The 16967-nt window shown below is 44.1% G+C and overlaps 4 protein-coding genes across 6 annotated transcripts; 3 read left to right on the forward strand and 1 right to left on the reverse strand.

Annotated features, from left to right (window-relative positions):
- The first annotated feature begins 123 nt into the window (after nucleotides 1-123).
- LOC125766301 (uncharacterized) lies at nucleotides 124-899 on the forward strand. The gene is made up of 2 exons (XM_049432122.1): nucleotides 124-351; nucleotides 420-899. The coding sequence occupies exons 1-2, from the start codon at nucleotides 236-238 to the stop codon at nucleotides 853-855; spliced, it is 552 nt and encodes a 183-aa protein (XP_049288079.1). The 5' UTR covers nucleotides 124-235; the 3' UTR covers nucleotides 856-899.
- On the reverse strand, nucleotides 890-16964 carry LOC125766299 (uncharacterized). Its single transcript, XM_049432119.1, has 3 exons — nucleotides 16908-16964; nucleotides 3030-3124; nucleotides 890-2934 (listed from the first exon to the last, which is right to left on the reverse strand). Exons 2-3 carry the CDS (start codon nucleotides 3119-3121, stop codon nucleotides 993-995), a joined length of 2034 nt encoding a protein of 677 aa, XP_049288076.1. The 5' UTR covers nucleotides 3122-3124; nucleotides 16908-16964; the 3' UTR covers nucleotides 890-992.
- Nucleotides 3677-5199, forward strand: LOC125766300 (hydroxymethylglutaryl-CoA lyase, mitochondrial). Its single transcript, XM_049432120.1, has 4 exons — nucleotides 3677-3833; nucleotides 3922-4194; nucleotides 4272-4440; nucleotides 4503-5199. Exons 1-4 carry the CDS (start codon nucleotides 3777-3779, stop codon nucleotides 4976-4978), a joined length of 975 nt encoding a protein of 324 aa, XP_049288077.1. The 5' UTR covers nucleotides 3677-3776; the 3' UTR covers nucleotides 4979-5199.
- LOC125766298 (myosin-11) lies at nucleotides 5350-16846 on the forward strand. 3 transcript variants are annotated; one of them, XM_049432116.1, is made up of 18 exons: nucleotides 5350-6114; nucleotides 9454-9667; nucleotides 9745-9994; nucleotides 10076-10323; nucleotides 10395-11977; nucleotides 12046-12505; nucleotides 12577-12916; nucleotides 12992-13151; nucleotides 13226-13371; nucleotides 13435-13723; nucleotides 13800-14191; nucleotides 14260-14372; nucleotides 14450-15353; nucleotides 15428-15630; nucleotides 15703-15838; nucleotides 15907-16122; nucleotides 16192-16431; nucleotides 16515-16846. In XM_049432116.1, the coding sequence occupies exons 2-18, from the start codon at nucleotides 9486-9488 to the stop codon at nucleotides 16611-16613; spliced, it is 5961 nt and encodes a 1986-aa protein (XP_049288073.1). In that variant the 5' UTR covers nucleotides 5350-6114; nucleotides 9454-9485; the 3' UTR covers nucleotides 16614-16846. The 3 variants fall into 3 exon arrangements, with proteins under 3 accessions (XP_049288073.1, XP_049288075.1, XP_049288074.1); XM_049432118.1 differs by having other exon boundaries at nucleotides 9745-9985; XM_049432117.1 differs by having other exon boundaries at nucleotides 9457-9667.
- Nucleotides 16965-16967: the final 3 nt, after the last annotated feature.

Below are 16967 nucleotides of genomic sequence, written 5' to 3' on the forward strand. Positions count from 1 at the left end.
CACAAAGAGCACACACTCGGACATCATTTTGACATGTTTTTCTATTTAAATACTTCAAACCGTTGTATGAAGATGGTTCTTTTGACCGTTTTTAAAAATCTTTTATTAAAAATTCTACGAATAGAAGCCATTGAAATCAAACTTCTAAACTGTATCATTCATATTTCAATTTAATAATATTTAAAATAGGATGTCTTGACTTGCGGCTACGATATCCTAAGTTTGTTTTTACATTATGTATTTTATACACTTTTTACTTGAGATTCCAAAAATTAGTAGATTTCCACTTCAAGGAATCTGGCAGAATGTTGTATTACCTTTAAATGTGCATCAAACAAGTCACGAACATAGGTAAGGTCATATACCTTAATATGAATAACCAATTTCATCATCAATCTTTATTCTACTTCACGACACAGCATATTTACACCTGAAGCCATGGATCCCAGAAAAACTCCAGAAACGTTTAGTGATAGGAAATATTCCACCCCAGAGTTGCTTTGTTTCCTGCCGGACGCAGATATACAACGTTGCGCTCCTGAAGCGGACAATTCACTAAAAAATATAGCTCGAGAATCGAATGCATCACCCGTTGCAATCGATGCGGAACTTATTAAATCATCGGCAACACTTTGCAACATTGTCGACATGGAAGATTTTGAATCTGATGATAGCGATATTACACTGGACGATATTGCATCCTACGCATACTTCGAAAATGATGAATTTTCAAATGGTTCCGATACTACACCTAAACCGCAATTGCGCAGACGATTGCCATTGGTTAAAAGGCGGAAGTATGACCATGTTCAATCCAAGGTAAAACAGTACATTAAATCAAACGCTGGACATTAACAAACTAAAACCGACTGGAATAAAAAAAAGCTGATCGTTGTTCATCGTGGTAGTTTATTCCGTTATTTTACTTGTTATAACATCCACCATCGTAGTACAAAAATGTGTGTAAAAAGTAGATAAATTCATGGTCCGCATCAATTGTAGCGTTTCGCATCCTTCAGCACACGGACGGACACATCGCTGGAAAGCACGGACAAGTCGGCCAAACTGTCGTCAGTCATCGCGCTCATGTTGTGCGTTAGCTTACGTCCACCACCGGCAGTTTGTTGCTCGGCGAATTTGATACGCCCCTCGTGACGAATGACCATCGTGGGCGAATTATTGATCAGTTTCTGCATCTTTTCTCCGCCCGGAATTCGTACGACGTTCCTTTCGTCCAGGACATGGGCACGATTTGAACTGATAACGCCTTTCCCTGGCAGTGATGAGGTGTATCCCTTTAGATCAATGCCATGGTTTTCTTTATATCCATGGCTGCTTCCGTTGCTGACACCACTGTCCCGATTTTCACTGTGCAGCACATCGATGAGATTCTTGTTGTGGCAGTTTATCTTCGTCTGCAGCATGCTCTGGGGTGTTTTTTTGATGTACGCACCAATAGGCGATACGATATGGTCAAACTTTCGACCCGTTACTTTCAAATGAGGCAAACGGCTCACCGGTTTCTTGAAGGACCCCACCGAAGCAGCACCACCGCAGGTAGGGTTCTTTGGGGCACTGTTCTTTCCCACGCTGGAAAACAGTGTCTGCTTCAACCCTACGCTGTGTCCTCCGTGGGCAATGTTTAACTTGGAGCTCATACCACTAGTAGGCGTAAGATATGAAAGATGCGATCCTACAGGCGTACCTTGTTTGATATTCTTACCCATAGGAGTAAGCAACAGTGGACGAGTTCCATCATCTGATCCGGAGTTGGTTCGCGATTTTATCATTTGATTCTTTTCCTGCTGCACCATTTGGTTACGATGTTCCTGTGCCTGTTGCTGTCGTTTCTTTAATGCCAAAAGCTTCAAGCCCTGTTTCATCATGAAGTCTGTCTCCTCTAGGGTATCGTTAAAATGATCCGGCATGTCATCCAGCACCGAAACTTCATCCGGGTAGTTGTGTGTAGATTCTTCATGCTCACCGTAAGCCAGCGAGGTTGGTTCACGATCTACTAGGCTATCATCACGCTCACTGGCCAATGAATCCAATGGAAAGGTAGCTCCCAGTGTCTCGTGTTCTTCCTCCTTACCCTGCTCTTCAATGTCACTTTCGCTGCTATTCAAAACGATTACATTCTGCTCTTCTTCTAACGAGTCTGCCTCTCTGGTAGAATTGTTACTGTACCCGTCTACCGGACGGTCATTAGTGCGATTATCGACTCCAGTAAAGTCGTTCGTCAATCCAGAATCCGTTTCCAACATGCTGCTACGTGCGTAAGAATCTGTTTCGAACGTATCTTGTGCCGTCCGGTACACATCACTGCAGCTGGTAGCGGAATCTCTGTTTGCTGATTCCGTTACCTGTTTCGCCGAAATGTACGTTTCGATGGATGAATTTTTAGATGCTTCGGCTGGTCCAGACATTGTTGATTCCTCCAGAATCGTTGACGGTCTCAGCATGTGCATGCGCTTTACGGGCGAAAGAGCGGGTAACATTGTGTTTTCCCACAAACCGGATGGTTCATCGATATCTTCAAGCTGTGTAACGTCGCCGATTGTTACCGATTGTTGCAGAGCTGATGCAGTAGGTTTAACAGAATCTTCTTTCACTGTAACGCTGGTATCGAAACCATGTACTTTGTCCAATCCAGCGCATATTCGCTCCATCTCATCGAAGCTTGCGTCGGATATTTTGCAGATCGAGTCCTGCTCGAAAAATGTTGAATCATTACCGGTTGCTGTTTTCTCGGTTTCGGCTACCTCTCGGGTCGTCATATCGGAATCTTCCGCTAGCATCCGTTCATCAATTATTTTTTCTTGCATTTCTCGCCGTTTACGATCCAGTAGCGCTTTGAAGCTTTCCTCCAACTCAAATGACGATTCAGATGACGATGAATCGGGTGTTGCCATGTTTTGAATGGTAGGATTTTGTCTATAAAAACGCAATCGAATCAATAACATTTAATCACTCTGAACAAAAAGCAGTTACGCACTGATGCTTATCCCGTTTTCTGATCAAATACTTACTGCAAATTCCGCAGATATATTTTCCAATCGCTTAAAGTAGGCGTTCCGTAAGTAATGATCTTTTCCACTTCTTTATCACTTTGTTTAGACATTCTCTGAAAAAAAAGCGAAAAGGAATGCTCACTTCTACGAACAGAAACAGTAGAACAGGTACAAAACAGCGCGTTGCTCGTTGTTGTTGTTTGGCTGGGCGGTTATATTTGAATGCCGTGCAACGTATTTCCCCATTGACAATAGCTAACACTGTGAACGCTTTCCGACCAAACGTTTTGACAGCTTCAACAGTTTTTTTTATTCAATACAAATGTTCTACAATTTTTGAGCCAGTAGAATTAACATTTCTATTAAATTAAATAATTACACAAATTAAATAATTATATATTTCATAAAGAAATTGGTAAACAAATTTTTCATTTTTCAAACTAAACCACTGTGCGATCATTCTGAGCTAGAAGCGAATTGTTCAATTTCCGTTGAAAGGATAAAATTATACAGCATATAAACAATTATCTTTGAAATGCAGTAGGAAGACAGACTAAACATAATTTAGAGATCTGCATTTAAATTTACATTTCACTTTCGTAAACGGTATTTACGTGGATTTTCTTTTTGAATGACACATCAAACTTTGTCCTTTTTCTATTTGTTTACATTTACGTCAATTATCGCAAGTTGACAACAAAGATCGCAAGCGATCTACAACATTTTCGCACATTCCTTCTGTTTTAGTTCCTACATTCCACGAAAATGATGCGAGTTACCCGTTTCCTGCCAACATTAGCCCGAAATCGGCTATACACGACTGTAAGTTCAATTGCACCACCTAGAATATAATCATTCGGTGCGAATCATGGGAACCATTCTTATCATTATCGCTTACATCATTGCCCAGAATATCTCTCAGCCAATTTCGGTGCGAATCGTGGAAGTAGGTCCACGAGATGGTCTGCAAAATGAACCTACGATTCTTCCGGCGTCGGTCAAGATTGACCTCATAAATCAACTTTCTGAAACCGGACTGCGTACCATCGAAGCAACCAGCTTTGTCAGCGCCAAATGGGTACCACAGATGGGTGATAACGCGGAGGTGCTGAAGGGTATTAACAAGCTGCCCGGTATCTCCTATCCAGTCCTAACACCGAATCTTAAAGGATTTCAGGCAGCGGTAATGCATAACAAAGTTTAAATTAGCGATCAATTACGATCACAAACATCAATAACCGCGATTCATTTCCCCTACAGATAAATGCAGGAGCGGAGGAAGTAGCAGTTTTTGGGGCAGCCTCAGAAAGCTTCTCTCGTAAAAATGTCAATTGTTCGGTGGATGAAAGTATTGCTCGGTTTCAGGACGTAATGGATGCAGCCAAGCAGGCAAAGGTTAAAGTGCGCGGATATGTATCAACGGTTGTCGGTAAGCAGGCTTCGTTGTGATTTTAATACTGCTGAACTAACTGGTTGCCCTTTCCCCGATAGGTTGCCCATATGAAGGTAAAATTAAGCCCTCGGCAGTGGTCCGTGTTGTGGAAAAATTGATCGAGATGGGATGCTATGAAATTTCACTTGGAGATACGATTGGCGTCGGTACACCGGGATCCTTCACTGATATGTTACGCGAAGTGACAAAAATTGCTCCGGTTAATATGCTAGCTGTCCATTGCCATGATACATATGGACAAGCGTTGCCCAACATTCTGACATCACTAGACTTCGGCATCGGCGTCGTTGATGCATCCGTCTCGGGGCTGGGTGGTTGCCCGTACGCACGAGGTGCTTCGGGAAATGCCGCCACGGAAGATGTAGTTTACATGCTGCATGGTCTTGGCATAGAAACGGGCATCGATCTGCCAAAACTGGTGAATGTTGGAAAGTTCATTTGCGATAAACTTGAACGCCAGTCCGAATCGAAGGTCAATCGAGCGATGAGGAAAACTAATCCGAACGCATGTTAGGTAGAGGATTACAAAACAATGCTTTTAAAAGTATAATCAGGGTAAAAAGTGCATTTACTAGTGTAAGATTGTTTTCAAGGTATCCATTTGATGGATCCATGTGTTTAGGATCAAACGTTGTACGGAACTACGCTAAAATTCCATCCGTTTTATATTACATACATTGAATTTCAAGTTGAATTTCAAAAAACAATAACAATAAACGATCAAAACACAGCTTGATGAATTGTGACACAAAAAATTCAGACATGCACCATGACGTCCGAGCGATTAAACTAGCCGAGTCTGCGCAGCATCATCGTACACGGGATATGCCACCTGAGCCGTGGTTCGCTGTCGGTGTTCGTCGTGCTTAAATTTAGTTGAGTATCGGTACCGCATCAGGCTACGCCGCGCGAAAACTGCGTAGATCGAAACGAGTCCGCGTTCCCCCATCATACCATTTATCGCTTGGCACTCTTTGCCCAGTTCAGCATAGAAACGTTTCCGAAACGACTTGAAAACAGTATGCAATTAACGACAACGGTTGAAAGGAGAGAATACGAAAGAAATCCACGAGAGCAAGAGTGGCAACAAGTTAATAGCTGAGCCTATCGATCATCTACAGCGGAAGCAAACCGAACCGAGTAAGGTGATTGAATGTCCGAACGATTGCAGCGCAAAAAGGATACCCACGTCTCGGATTTCGAAATCCCGTTCGAAACATTGCAGCATAATTCTTGGGCAAAGTTCGTATATGATCGGCATATTCCATTAGAGGAGGATTTTTGAGAACCGACGTGTCGTTACACCAGTACTCCCCTCCCAGTGCGAAAAAAGGGGAGCTTAGTTTATTTTTGCCCACATTATGACTCGTTCTGTTGCCGAGCAAAAGAAAATTCAACAGAAAGAATAGAGCGTTTCGCTGCGAAAATGATCGAGCGGAGGGTAGTGTAAAGCAGCACAAGTGAAATTTGTGAAGAAATCGCTCTCGTCAATCGTGTTAAGTGCAGCAGCCTAAAAGTGTGCAAATTGTACGTGGAAATTGAAATGCGTGCCCGTAAATCTGCTGCTACTCTATTATCGTGCTGAAGCATCGTGTAAGCCCGCAGGCAGCTAGTGAGAGTGAGAGAAAAGCTGGAGCTATATTTATAGAGGTGATAAAAAAGATTCCAGAAATTTATCATTACTATTGTCTAGCCGTTAAGATCAGTTGCCGAGTAAAAGCATCGTGACGTGTGCGGGGACATTTAGGGAGCGATGTGAAAATCATCATCCATGGTTGTGAAAAGTGATTTTCCGATTTTCTTTGTCAGACATTTGACGGAAGGGTAGGATTTCGGTATTGAATTTTCGGACGTGTGCATGGTTTGTGCCACAGTGCGCCAGCAGTCGATCCGTACCAACACACTAGCAGCACACGCACTAGAGCAAACGAAGACGCGCGTTTTGTGAGCGCGATCTTCAGCGACCGTTTCCTTAGCGAAGATCATCGGATGAAGTAAATTATGTGAATTGGAAGAAACCAGCCTCAGCTACAGAGCGTGAAAGAGAGAAAGTCAGCGGAAGATATTTTTAAATCATAGGCGTACCGTACCATCCATGCCCCCCCGGGGGGAGGCAGCAAATTCGGCGGATTGGTACGGCTGCTCTCATCTGTATTACACGTTACGCAATTCAAGGCGAGCGCGTCGTGGCCTCGTTGTATATGTGTGTGAAGCCAAATCGAAGGAGTTTCTTATTGAAACAATCACAGTTATCCTGGACGTGGAAAGTTGTCTCTCTTCACTAATGCTTGTAATCCAAAGAGTGAAGAAAATATGTCTTGCAAAAGTCTCCAAGAAGATGAGCGTTGCCTGTTTGGGCAAGAGCGTAACATGCTGCTGTGGTACTAATAGTATAGCGTTGATGGAAACCTGTTACTAGACTCGACCTACTATAATAAACTAGGGTATGCTGGAAAATGGGGACAACATATTGGAACATCTGTTGCGCTCTGTGAGGCCAATGTCAGTTGTACACACATGAAGCGCGAACATTTTATTACCTGCGCACACGTGCAAGATCTTCCTTTTAAAGAATGTAAGGGGGAAATTAATATCGCGCTTGGTTCGATTCAAGATCCATTGATATTCCTCAATGAATATTTGAGTTTTTTTTATTATTTCTAAAGCGCGAGTTACATTTTACAAACTAAACAAATTTGTAAAGTATTTCTGTACATCTCTCTTCATCTTCAAAAACCAAAATTGGAATTTAAGTTCAATTGACGTGCTGTCGTTGTAAAAGCACAGCCAAAAATTTTGATATGACAAAAAAGAAATTGTTTCTGGCTATTAAATTCAAACAACATCAGTAAGGGTAGTAGTAAACGCTACACAGTACATTTATATTTCGTTCGATAAATGATTCAATTTTAAACATCTTACTTTGCTCGCGTACAACTACGTCATTGCCCATACACAATGGATTGCATACCAAAAGCGACACAAAGCCGGTAACGGTGTGAATCGAACAAACTCTTTGTCACTTTTCATGTATGTATCTCTCGCTGACCATTGGGGTGGAACCGAGGTACACGATACGGCAAACCGATGGTAAGCCTTTTTCTATTTTTAAAAGCCCGATCAGCAGTTGACGTTTTGCGAAAGAGGTTGCTTCTGACAGCAGCACATCGTCACGTGTGCGGTAGATGGAACGCAGGTTCACACGCTTGGTGAAATACTGTGGCGAAGCTTGTCTCAGTATATGCGTACATGTACAGTGGTATGCAAACATGTTCTTGTCGATGTGTAGTAAATTAGCTAAATTATAGTTAGAGCTTTCACATCGTTATTTGTAATAATTAATATATGAATACATATATACCATATGGTATTAACGTAACGAAGCTACGTTCTATTCGTGGATAGAAAAATCGATGGAGACGCATGGTGCCTCGATGGAGACGCATGGTGCTTCGATGGAGACGCATGGTGTCCCGTGGGTAACAAATTTTAACGGAATGTTTTTTTTTGCTCAAATACAGTTGTATTTACAAAATATACAGCATTATTTTAATATTTCCAAAGTGTTTTGCTAGTTGCAGAGAGAGAGAGAGAGAGAAAGTGTGCAGCAAAGCATTTATTTTGCTTTAGTATTATTGTTTTAAAAAGCAGCTGAACAAATAATCTAGTACAGTTGTCAGATGTAGCTCTTCGTCGGAAACATCCCTTCCCATGCCAAACTTACTGCACAATTTGCAATGGCGGATCTAGCGGCAGGTGGAGTAGTCGGCCGCCTTGGACCCCATCGTCCAGGTGGGCCACGTAAACGAAAGTTAAGAATGTTGGTATCAGTAGGAAGGTTTGTAAATTCGCCAATACGTTGGAACACAACAGAAAAAGGGGAGCCTCTATAAGGAATTAACAAACACATAGAGAACCTCTGCGACCATCTTTAGTTTTAGGGCCTCAACTATCATCCCGGTTATGGACTCTGAGAAGCTTGATCACCCACTGACAATTTAGAGTTTTGCAAGTGGTTGACATTTCCCTAGAGTACGATGAGAACTTAGGATTTTTCTTCATCCGTTGCGATTGGTTTTACAGTTATCTTAGATTTGTGCTCTGCTATAAATTCGATACCTAAATATAAGAACTAAAATGGCTTCCAAACAATTATTTGTTGGTGGCTTACAGCACTATATTGTTTAATCTGTTCAATAGGCAATTGTAATACACATTTGCGCATTGTAAACAAGTAGGAAATTAAAATGTTTCAATTCTCATGTATTATTTTTGTTTCACATTACTTAAAAATTGTTTTATTTTTCTGTTTCTGATCATTTCTGTATTGAAATTTGCTGAATTGTTATTTATAAATTCCCTCATCCGGTGTTTAAAACTCATCCTATGTATATTTTTATTATATTTGGCTCACAACCACCGGTCTATAGGCGATTATCTGTATCTCAACAACACGCTTGATTTTGGCGATATCTCCACTATATCGTCAAGCAATATTGAGGAAGGTTGAAGATCATACGACAAACAGAAGCATTGCAACCATGAAAATAAACTATTATGGATTATTTACGAAATATAGGCTACCAGAAAAGATTGTTTTTTATTTTTAAATATTTTTTTTCTTTATGATACTGAAAACTGATGGACATCGAAATCCAAAAGCATCATAAAAAAGAACAAATGTGTCTGTATATAAGATTCAACGATACAGAACGCCTATTTGATCATATGATCAATCGATTAGTTCACCAAACAGTAGAGACGATAAAAATAGTTTACATTTTAGTGCACAAGGTCCCGCCAAAACACGTGGGTGTGGCGTCGCCGATGACTATTTATAGGCTGGCGCTAACGGTATGTTTGTAATCAAACGCGCCCACATTGCTGTCTTGTCGTACGATGCGTGCCAATCAGTATCGACATTTACAAGCGAAACTGACTTTTCCTTTTTGTTTCTACCTCACACGCGCTTCAAATCGCATCCCACAGCAGCGTTGAAATTTATTGAATGAGACATCACCATGTCGCACCTTTTCCCAAGTGCCAAGGGTGATCAGTTATGTCCGCTTGGTTTCCATCCGCAAGTACGCTGGCCCACGCGATGTAAGCGCTGCTTTCGCGACTACAAAGAACACGGAAACAAACGCAATGGAGACGATATAGCAGCCTCAACACCGGTTCTTCCGGGCTCAACTCAATCACGGTGAGAAGGGAGGAAGAGAAGATTGATTTTTAGAAATAGAGAACTATTTAAATTTAAATTTGTACATGTATCATCAGCAATCGTGATAGTGGCAGCAGCACCACACTGGACAAACCGGTCCGAAGCTGGACATCAACACAGAATCTGCTCAGTCCCAGTAACAATGGCGGTAGTTCCGGCACCACACAAAACTTTCCGCAACGTCCAGCTTCGTGGGCCTCAACGCCTGATCTGGACAACATTCTGCAGTCGGTTAAGGCCGATTTTACGGTCAATTTGCCGCTCCCTAGACGACGACATACGACAACATTCGACAATGTTAGTAATGTACGCAAGACAGCGGTTATAGCTGTAGAACGATCATATATTGAAGTGATCTACTATTTGCACCTTCTTTCAAACTTTCAGCTAGACGAGGTTAACTCGACGACAGTAACCATCAAAAGGCCACCATTGCCACCCATTCTCAAGGTGGAGAATGTCAAAAAAGAGGACAAACCTGAGATACAAAAACGTGAAGACAGTGTATCGGACATTGTGATTGAGAAGGGTGACTCGTTGGCAGAACGTGTGCGTAAGTTAAATCTGATAAAACGACAGGGAAGCACAGAGCGTGAAACGAGCAAAGAACGATCCGTTCCTCCGAAACAGGAAAAGTAAGTAGCCGAATGATTGTGTCGGCGACATAGCTGTACCCTGATATGTTTGCGCTTTTCTTTATCAACAGAGATGAGCCACCTGTCGTTACAGCGAAAGTTGTTCTGAAACCATCCAAAACGGATCAGCCAGAAACGGTTGAAAAAATCGAACGACGAAGACGTAGACCCATTCCAGACACACCCGATTCCAGTGTCACACCCTCCTCTTCCTCCTCCTTGTCCTCCTCAACCTCCTCCGCTTCAGCTTTAACGAACGCCTCAAAGGTAACCTCCAGCAGTGCCAAACCAACGGTATCGTTTGCAAGCACATCACAGTCATCAACCACATCTGCTACATCCAGCCCTCAAAGCGCTTCGAAGGAATCCAAAGGAAATGATACAAGCGGTACAACGAAAACCGTCATTCGCAGACGACGCCCTGATGATTCACCAGCCCCAGCACAACCCACAACTTTTACATCCTCCGCTGGAACATCACCGTCGTCGAAATTGACCCAGTCGACCCCATCCATAACTTCCTTCCAGCCGAAGAGTGTACGACCGGCAAGTGAGCCGCAAGTTCCAAGTTCCAGCAGCGATGACGTTAAATTTCTCATATCGATCAAAGACAAAAAAGCAAAAGCAGACGATGATCTGCACTCGATCACGACCGACACGACCGAAACAACGGAAGCAACCATTGTGGACCATACCGACATTCGCGAAATGCAAGAGGAAAACGAGAGTTTACGACGCGAGCTGGAAACGGTTAAGGCAAGGGCTGAGAGAGCCGAACGGGACAAGAGTGATATCCTGCTGAGGCGACTCGCTTCGATCGACACCGTATCGAACAAGACGGCAGCTTCTGAAGCGCTGAAGCTGCAACAGAAAGTAAATGAGCAGAAGCAGCTCATAGACGATCTGCAGGACGAGAAAAAGTTCCTCACTACCAAACTAAAGGAGATGTCGGCGGATATGAATGTTCGCGGTAGCAGAGGCATTGAGGAACAGCTACGACAGAAGCTGGATCAGGCGGAAACGTTCTGCGAGGAACTGATGGATGAGAATGAGGAACTCAAGCGTGAACTGCGCAACATGGAGACGGAGATCGAGGAAATGCACGACAACTTCCGCGAGGAACAGGCGGATGAATATGCGTCGCTAAAGAAGGAGCTCGATCAGACCACAAAGAACTGTCGGATACTGTCGTTTAAGTTGAAGAAATCGGACCGCCGCATTGAGCAGCTCGAATCGGAAAAGGCCGCCCTAGGAGCAAGTGGTGATCTGGCAGCAAAAATAAAACAGCTCGAAGACGAACTGAAGGTGTCGAATGAAGTGGCCCGCCGTTTGCAGGCGGAACTGGAGAGCGCTGGGTCAGGTTCAACGCCCACGTCCCCGACCAAGAAAACACCCAGCCTTGGAAACATTGGCAAATCAACATCGGCCGACAGTAAAATATCTCGCGCTTCTTTAACACGCGGTGGCTCGCAGGAAGATCCGGCACAGCTGCTGCGAGATCTGCAGGATTCGCTGGAACGAGAAGCGGATCTTCGCGAGCAGCTAAAGTATGCTGAGGAGGAGGCGGAAAATTTGCGCCGCAAATCGTCACGTGTTGAGGACGAGAACGATTCTTTGGTGATGCAACTCAAGAAGATGGCATCGAAGGCGAAAAGTAAGTAATTTAGGTTAGAGTTTTAGTGTAGTCGCTGCAGTTACTGTAAAATACTGTTCTCATTACAGCCAAGAGCAGTATCTTCACGAAAGCAAGAAAACTTAGCCCAGCACCTACATCACGCTCCGGCATGGATACTGTCCCAGTCGAGAAGGATGAAGGCATATCCGACGAAGAGGATCCCGCTGAAATACGCTTACAGCTGGAATTGAACGAGCAGGAAATGGCCGTCCTACGGCGCAAAATGGAGGAGCTGGAGCACGAGAACAAACACGCTCGAGAGCAGATCAAAGATCTGCAGGAAAATCTTGCATCTAAAACGAAAGAGCTGGGACGAAAAATACCATCATCGCTCGGCAGCAAGACAGGGGTGAAGGATCCGTTGGAAGAAAAGAAAATTACTGTTATGGAGGATGAGATCAGCGAGCTGCGGAAAAAGCTCATCGAAAAGGATCGAGAATTCGAGCGATTGCAAGCCGAGATGGCGCTGGCTAAGTCCAAGGGTGGCAAATCTTTGTCCAAATCGAAGTAAGATTACTGTACCCCGCACTATTTGCGCAAGATCATTGTCGATAACAATTGTGTATCTTCTTTTGCAGATCACTTGATGCACTCACCGAACAGCAAGCGCAGGACTTGAAGCGACAGCTGCAGGTGATCGAGCAGGAAGCGACGGTATTGCGAGCTAAAACGCAAAGCCTTGAGCAAGACAATGAAAAGTATCAGGCGGAGATTAAGAAGCTGCAAACCGTACAGAAGCCAACCGGAGCAATGTCAGCGGCAGATAAGAAAAAGCTGACCGATTCCATCGACCAGTTGGAGAAGGAAAAACAGGAACTGGAAGTGCGTTTGAAACGGATTGTACAAGAATCTACCGCTCAACTGCCAACACGTCTAACGAAGCACCCGACGGATATGCATACAAAATTACAACTAAAGGTAAAGTGGAAGTGGCTATTGTATTATCGTTAATTTATTAACATTCATTGAAAAAAAAATAATTCAATTTGTCAGAAAATGGTCGAAGAATGTGAAATGGAAATCGATGAGTTGCGAGCTTTGGTTGGTAAAGCGGGTGCCATGAACATCACTGCACTAGAAAAGGAAAAGAAGCAGCTCGAAACAGAACTGACCGATACAAAACAGCAGCGGGAGAAACTCACGACGGAGCTAAGTAAGTATCAATCATTCAACTAAAAATACAACACAAACTGAACTAACTGAAATAAATCTTTTGTTAAATTTCAGGCACACTTAAAAAGGAAACTCTTGAACAACAAACTTCAAAGTTGAATGAAGCACAGCGTACTGTGGAAAAGTTAGAAGATGAAAACAGAAAGCAAAATGAGAAGATAAAAACGTTTGAAGATAAAATCGCTAAAATTAATTCTACAGTAAGTATAACGAGGGCGACTAGAAGAATGTTAACAATTAATTTTTGCCCGTACAATACTTAGATGAAAGCTACAGAATCTAGCAAATCTTTGCTCGAGGTACAGCTCAAAACGGAAAAGGAGAAACATACCAACGCTGAGCGGGATCTTGAAAAGCTACGCAAGGAAAAGACCAAGCTGGACAATCGTATCAGTGATCTGGAGAAGGAACTTCAACTTTCGAAGAAAAATGCGGAGCTCATAAAGGAAAGTTTGGAGCGGGAAATGTCCGCGCTAAAGAGCAAATCTGCTACCGGTGTGGAAGATAGTGAATCGACGAAGATTCTGCAGGATCTTAAAAAACAAAATGAAGGTAGGAAATTTAAAACAAAAAACTTAAAATGAAGACATCGTTTTTTAACTATCCTTATCTTTTTATACGCTTAAAGAATTAACGACGGAAATCCATCAGCAGAGCAGAAAGTTTGAAGAGTTGCTTCAAAAACACGAAACCATGGAAGAGGACCATTTAGTCACCAAGGCACAGCTGGCATCGGAGCGTGAAAAGACGCAGGAAGTCGATAAGCTGAAGAACAAGCTGCTCCAGGCGGAAGCGATCGAGTCGAGACTCGTAAAAGAAAACACCAACATGAGCCGTCGGTTAGTGGAGGTACAGAAAAAGCTAACCGTCGCAGAGACTAACAACGATAACCGGTACGCCGGAATAGAGTTAGAGAAGAATCGTTTGAAAACGGCACTGGAGGACAAACAGCATGATTATGAAAAATTGACCAAAGAAAGCGAAATGAACGCATATCAAGTGAATCAGCTGAAAAAAGACGTATGTGGTATAGGGTGGGTAAATGCTTGGATAAATGTAAAGCTTTCTCTCTTTAAATCCAATTCCAGAACGAAGATCTGCGAGGAAAATTGGATGACTATGAACGTATTAACAAGGCTCAGCGTACGTTAAGCGAACACAACGCTCATCTGGAGCAGGAATTGAAGAATATCTATAAGAAGTGAGTTAGACAGCAACGTTTCTGTTGGCCGCCTTTATGTTTTATGCATTTATTAACACCGTCCTGCCTGTTCACAGATTAGAAGCGTCGGAGCTGAATGTAAAGTCCGAAGTTGCTGCAACGCGTTTGCGGTACGAGCAGCAGGTAACCAACTTGCACAACGAGCTGACGGCTATGCAGCGACAATGCGAACGATTTAAGCGCGATCGTGACACCTTCAAGCAGCTGGTAGAAGCAGCCCAGAAGCAGATTGGAGATATGAAGGCAAACCGGCGCAGCCTCGCCTCCGTTACCAGCAGCAGCGGGGACGATGACGACAAGACGAAAATAGTAGCACTGGAGCAACAGATCGGCTGTCTCGAGGATGAGCTTAGCGAAGCCCGACTCGAGGCCAGCAAGGTGCGCACGGAGCTAGTGTCGGAGCTGAGTGCATCCGAAATCAAAATATCTGAGATGCAATCGAAAATTAACGAGCTAGAGGAGGAGAAGATTATGGGAAGCGGAAAGTCGAAGGTGCCCGGTACGAAGACACGGTTGGAGCTATCCTGGCAAAAGGAGCGCGAGGAGCTGCAGCGGTTAGTGCAGGAAACGTCAACGCTGGCACGCGATCTTCGCCAAACACTGTACGAGGTGGAACGTGAACGGGACAAGGAGAAGCTCGAATCGAAGCGCAAGATCGAACAAATCAAAAAGACAACCGAGGAAGAGATCGAAGAGGGTCGCCGAAAGGTGACCGAATTGCAAAGCGATCTTCTGGAGCTGCGCGATGCTCATGCGAAACTGCGCACGGCGAACGAAAAGTTGCGCCGCGATCGCGATCGTTACGAGCGGGAGCGGCTCGACGCCACGCGAAAGAGGCTGGAAGCGGAGGGTGACCGACGGATAGGAGCGCTGTTGCAAACGGTGGACGAGTTAGTAAAGCTAGCCCCGGAACTGCAGAAGGTTGCTTCAAAGGATTCCCACACGACAAGCACTGGAAAGGTAGCGCGCATGCCGAAGGTTGCATACTTTTACTGCTGCTTGGTTTACAATTCTTTTCGCTTTATGTTTTACAGACGATCACTGCTAATGCACCCATTCCAACACCGCCTATGCGTCACAAGAGTCCATCGCCGGGACCTGGACCTTCACAGCCACAGCAGTCGATTTCTACAGTATTAGCTAGGCTGGCCGATGCATCCGAAGATTTGAGACGCTATCAGCGCATGTGCGATGAGGAAAAAGACAGAGAACGAGCACGCCGCGGAGGAATGCGACGGTAAGGACGTTCCATTCGGAGTGTCCAGCATATTTGCAGAAGGAATGTGACTTAACATTACGTTCTTTACAGGGCTGCATCCCAGGAAAACGATGCAACGCACGAAAACTCACCAGGACGGCCAGTGCTCAGGGTGAACCGAAACGGTGGCAGCCTGCACAGAAAGAGTCTCTCATTAGATCAGTCAATGCAGGCTGAACAGCAGGGGGTAAGGAATCATAAATTTCCACGCTAGGGTATGCGCTTTTGACCATTGCATTTATTTGTCCACTTTAGCTTATCTGGAGAGAGGGTGACGATAGTATGTCGTCACTGCAATCGATCGACTCCGACTACGGCATGATGCGCCGCGATTCCAGCCTTGACTCACGCCTATCGACCGGTTCGACCCAAAGTGATATGCCGCGCATGCGAAAGAAGAAACGTGGCCTGATGGGTAAACTGCGCAGCTTAAGCCTTACCCGTAGCAAGGGAACCGAAAGCGACTACTCGGTAAGTGTTCCTCATTGACCGGATTCTTCGAAGGGAGGGTTTTAATTTCATTTTTTGGCCATCCCGTAGCATCAAGGATCTGATTCCGATCTCAGCCTGGCTGGCGATATTCGGTCGAGCAAAACCAACCTCAAAGGAAAGATATCCGGAATGTTCCGCCGGGCAGGATCTTCCTCGCGCACCAACAGTGCTGAGGCAATAGATCGCGAAATTCAACGTCCAGTCGCTATCCAGACGCTCGGCAATGGCCCTACAGCAGTAGCTGGACCACCACGGCCAGTTTCTGCTAGCACACCGCATTTAGCTAGAGTGAGTTGAATGAGCTATTTACCGACTCATTCGAGGATGTTTACTTAATGTATCGTTTCTTATCTGATCCCTCTCTTGAACAGGCTGCAAAACCGCCCACACCGTCGATGGCATCAACGCAAAGAAAACGGCTTAGTGCCAACCTTCCGCCCACGGGACAATCGTCCGGTGGTGGTGGATAGCAATGAGACTCTGCTGTTGGAAGCGAAGATTTAGCTTGTTTCTAGACATAAATTCAGTTCGAATCATTGTCGATCTCTCCATATTATCCGTACACGCGCACGCAAGCTATTGCCCGTCTATGTTTACAGGAAGTGAAGTGCACTATATTTTAATTGTTCATCGTGATAATGTTGATAGCGGATGAAACAACCGAGAGCAATCGTTAAATAAAATATGTTCCACTTATTGTTAATGCTGGGTTGATACGCATATTTATTTTTATGAGATAAATAGCAAGGAGGGAAAAAACTTACCTTTTTCCGTTCATCAGCAGCGGGGAGACTGCATGTGGGAAATACTACCACCACTTCTAC

This window comes from Anopheles funestus, chromosome 2RL, assembly GCF_943734845.2.
Source record: "Anopheles funestus chromosome 2RL, idAnoFuneDA-416_04, whole genome shotgun sequence".
In the NCBI taxonomy this organism is placed as follows: domain Eukaryota; kingdom Metazoa; phylum Arthropoda; class Insecta; order Diptera; family Culicidae; genus Anopheles; species Anopheles funestus.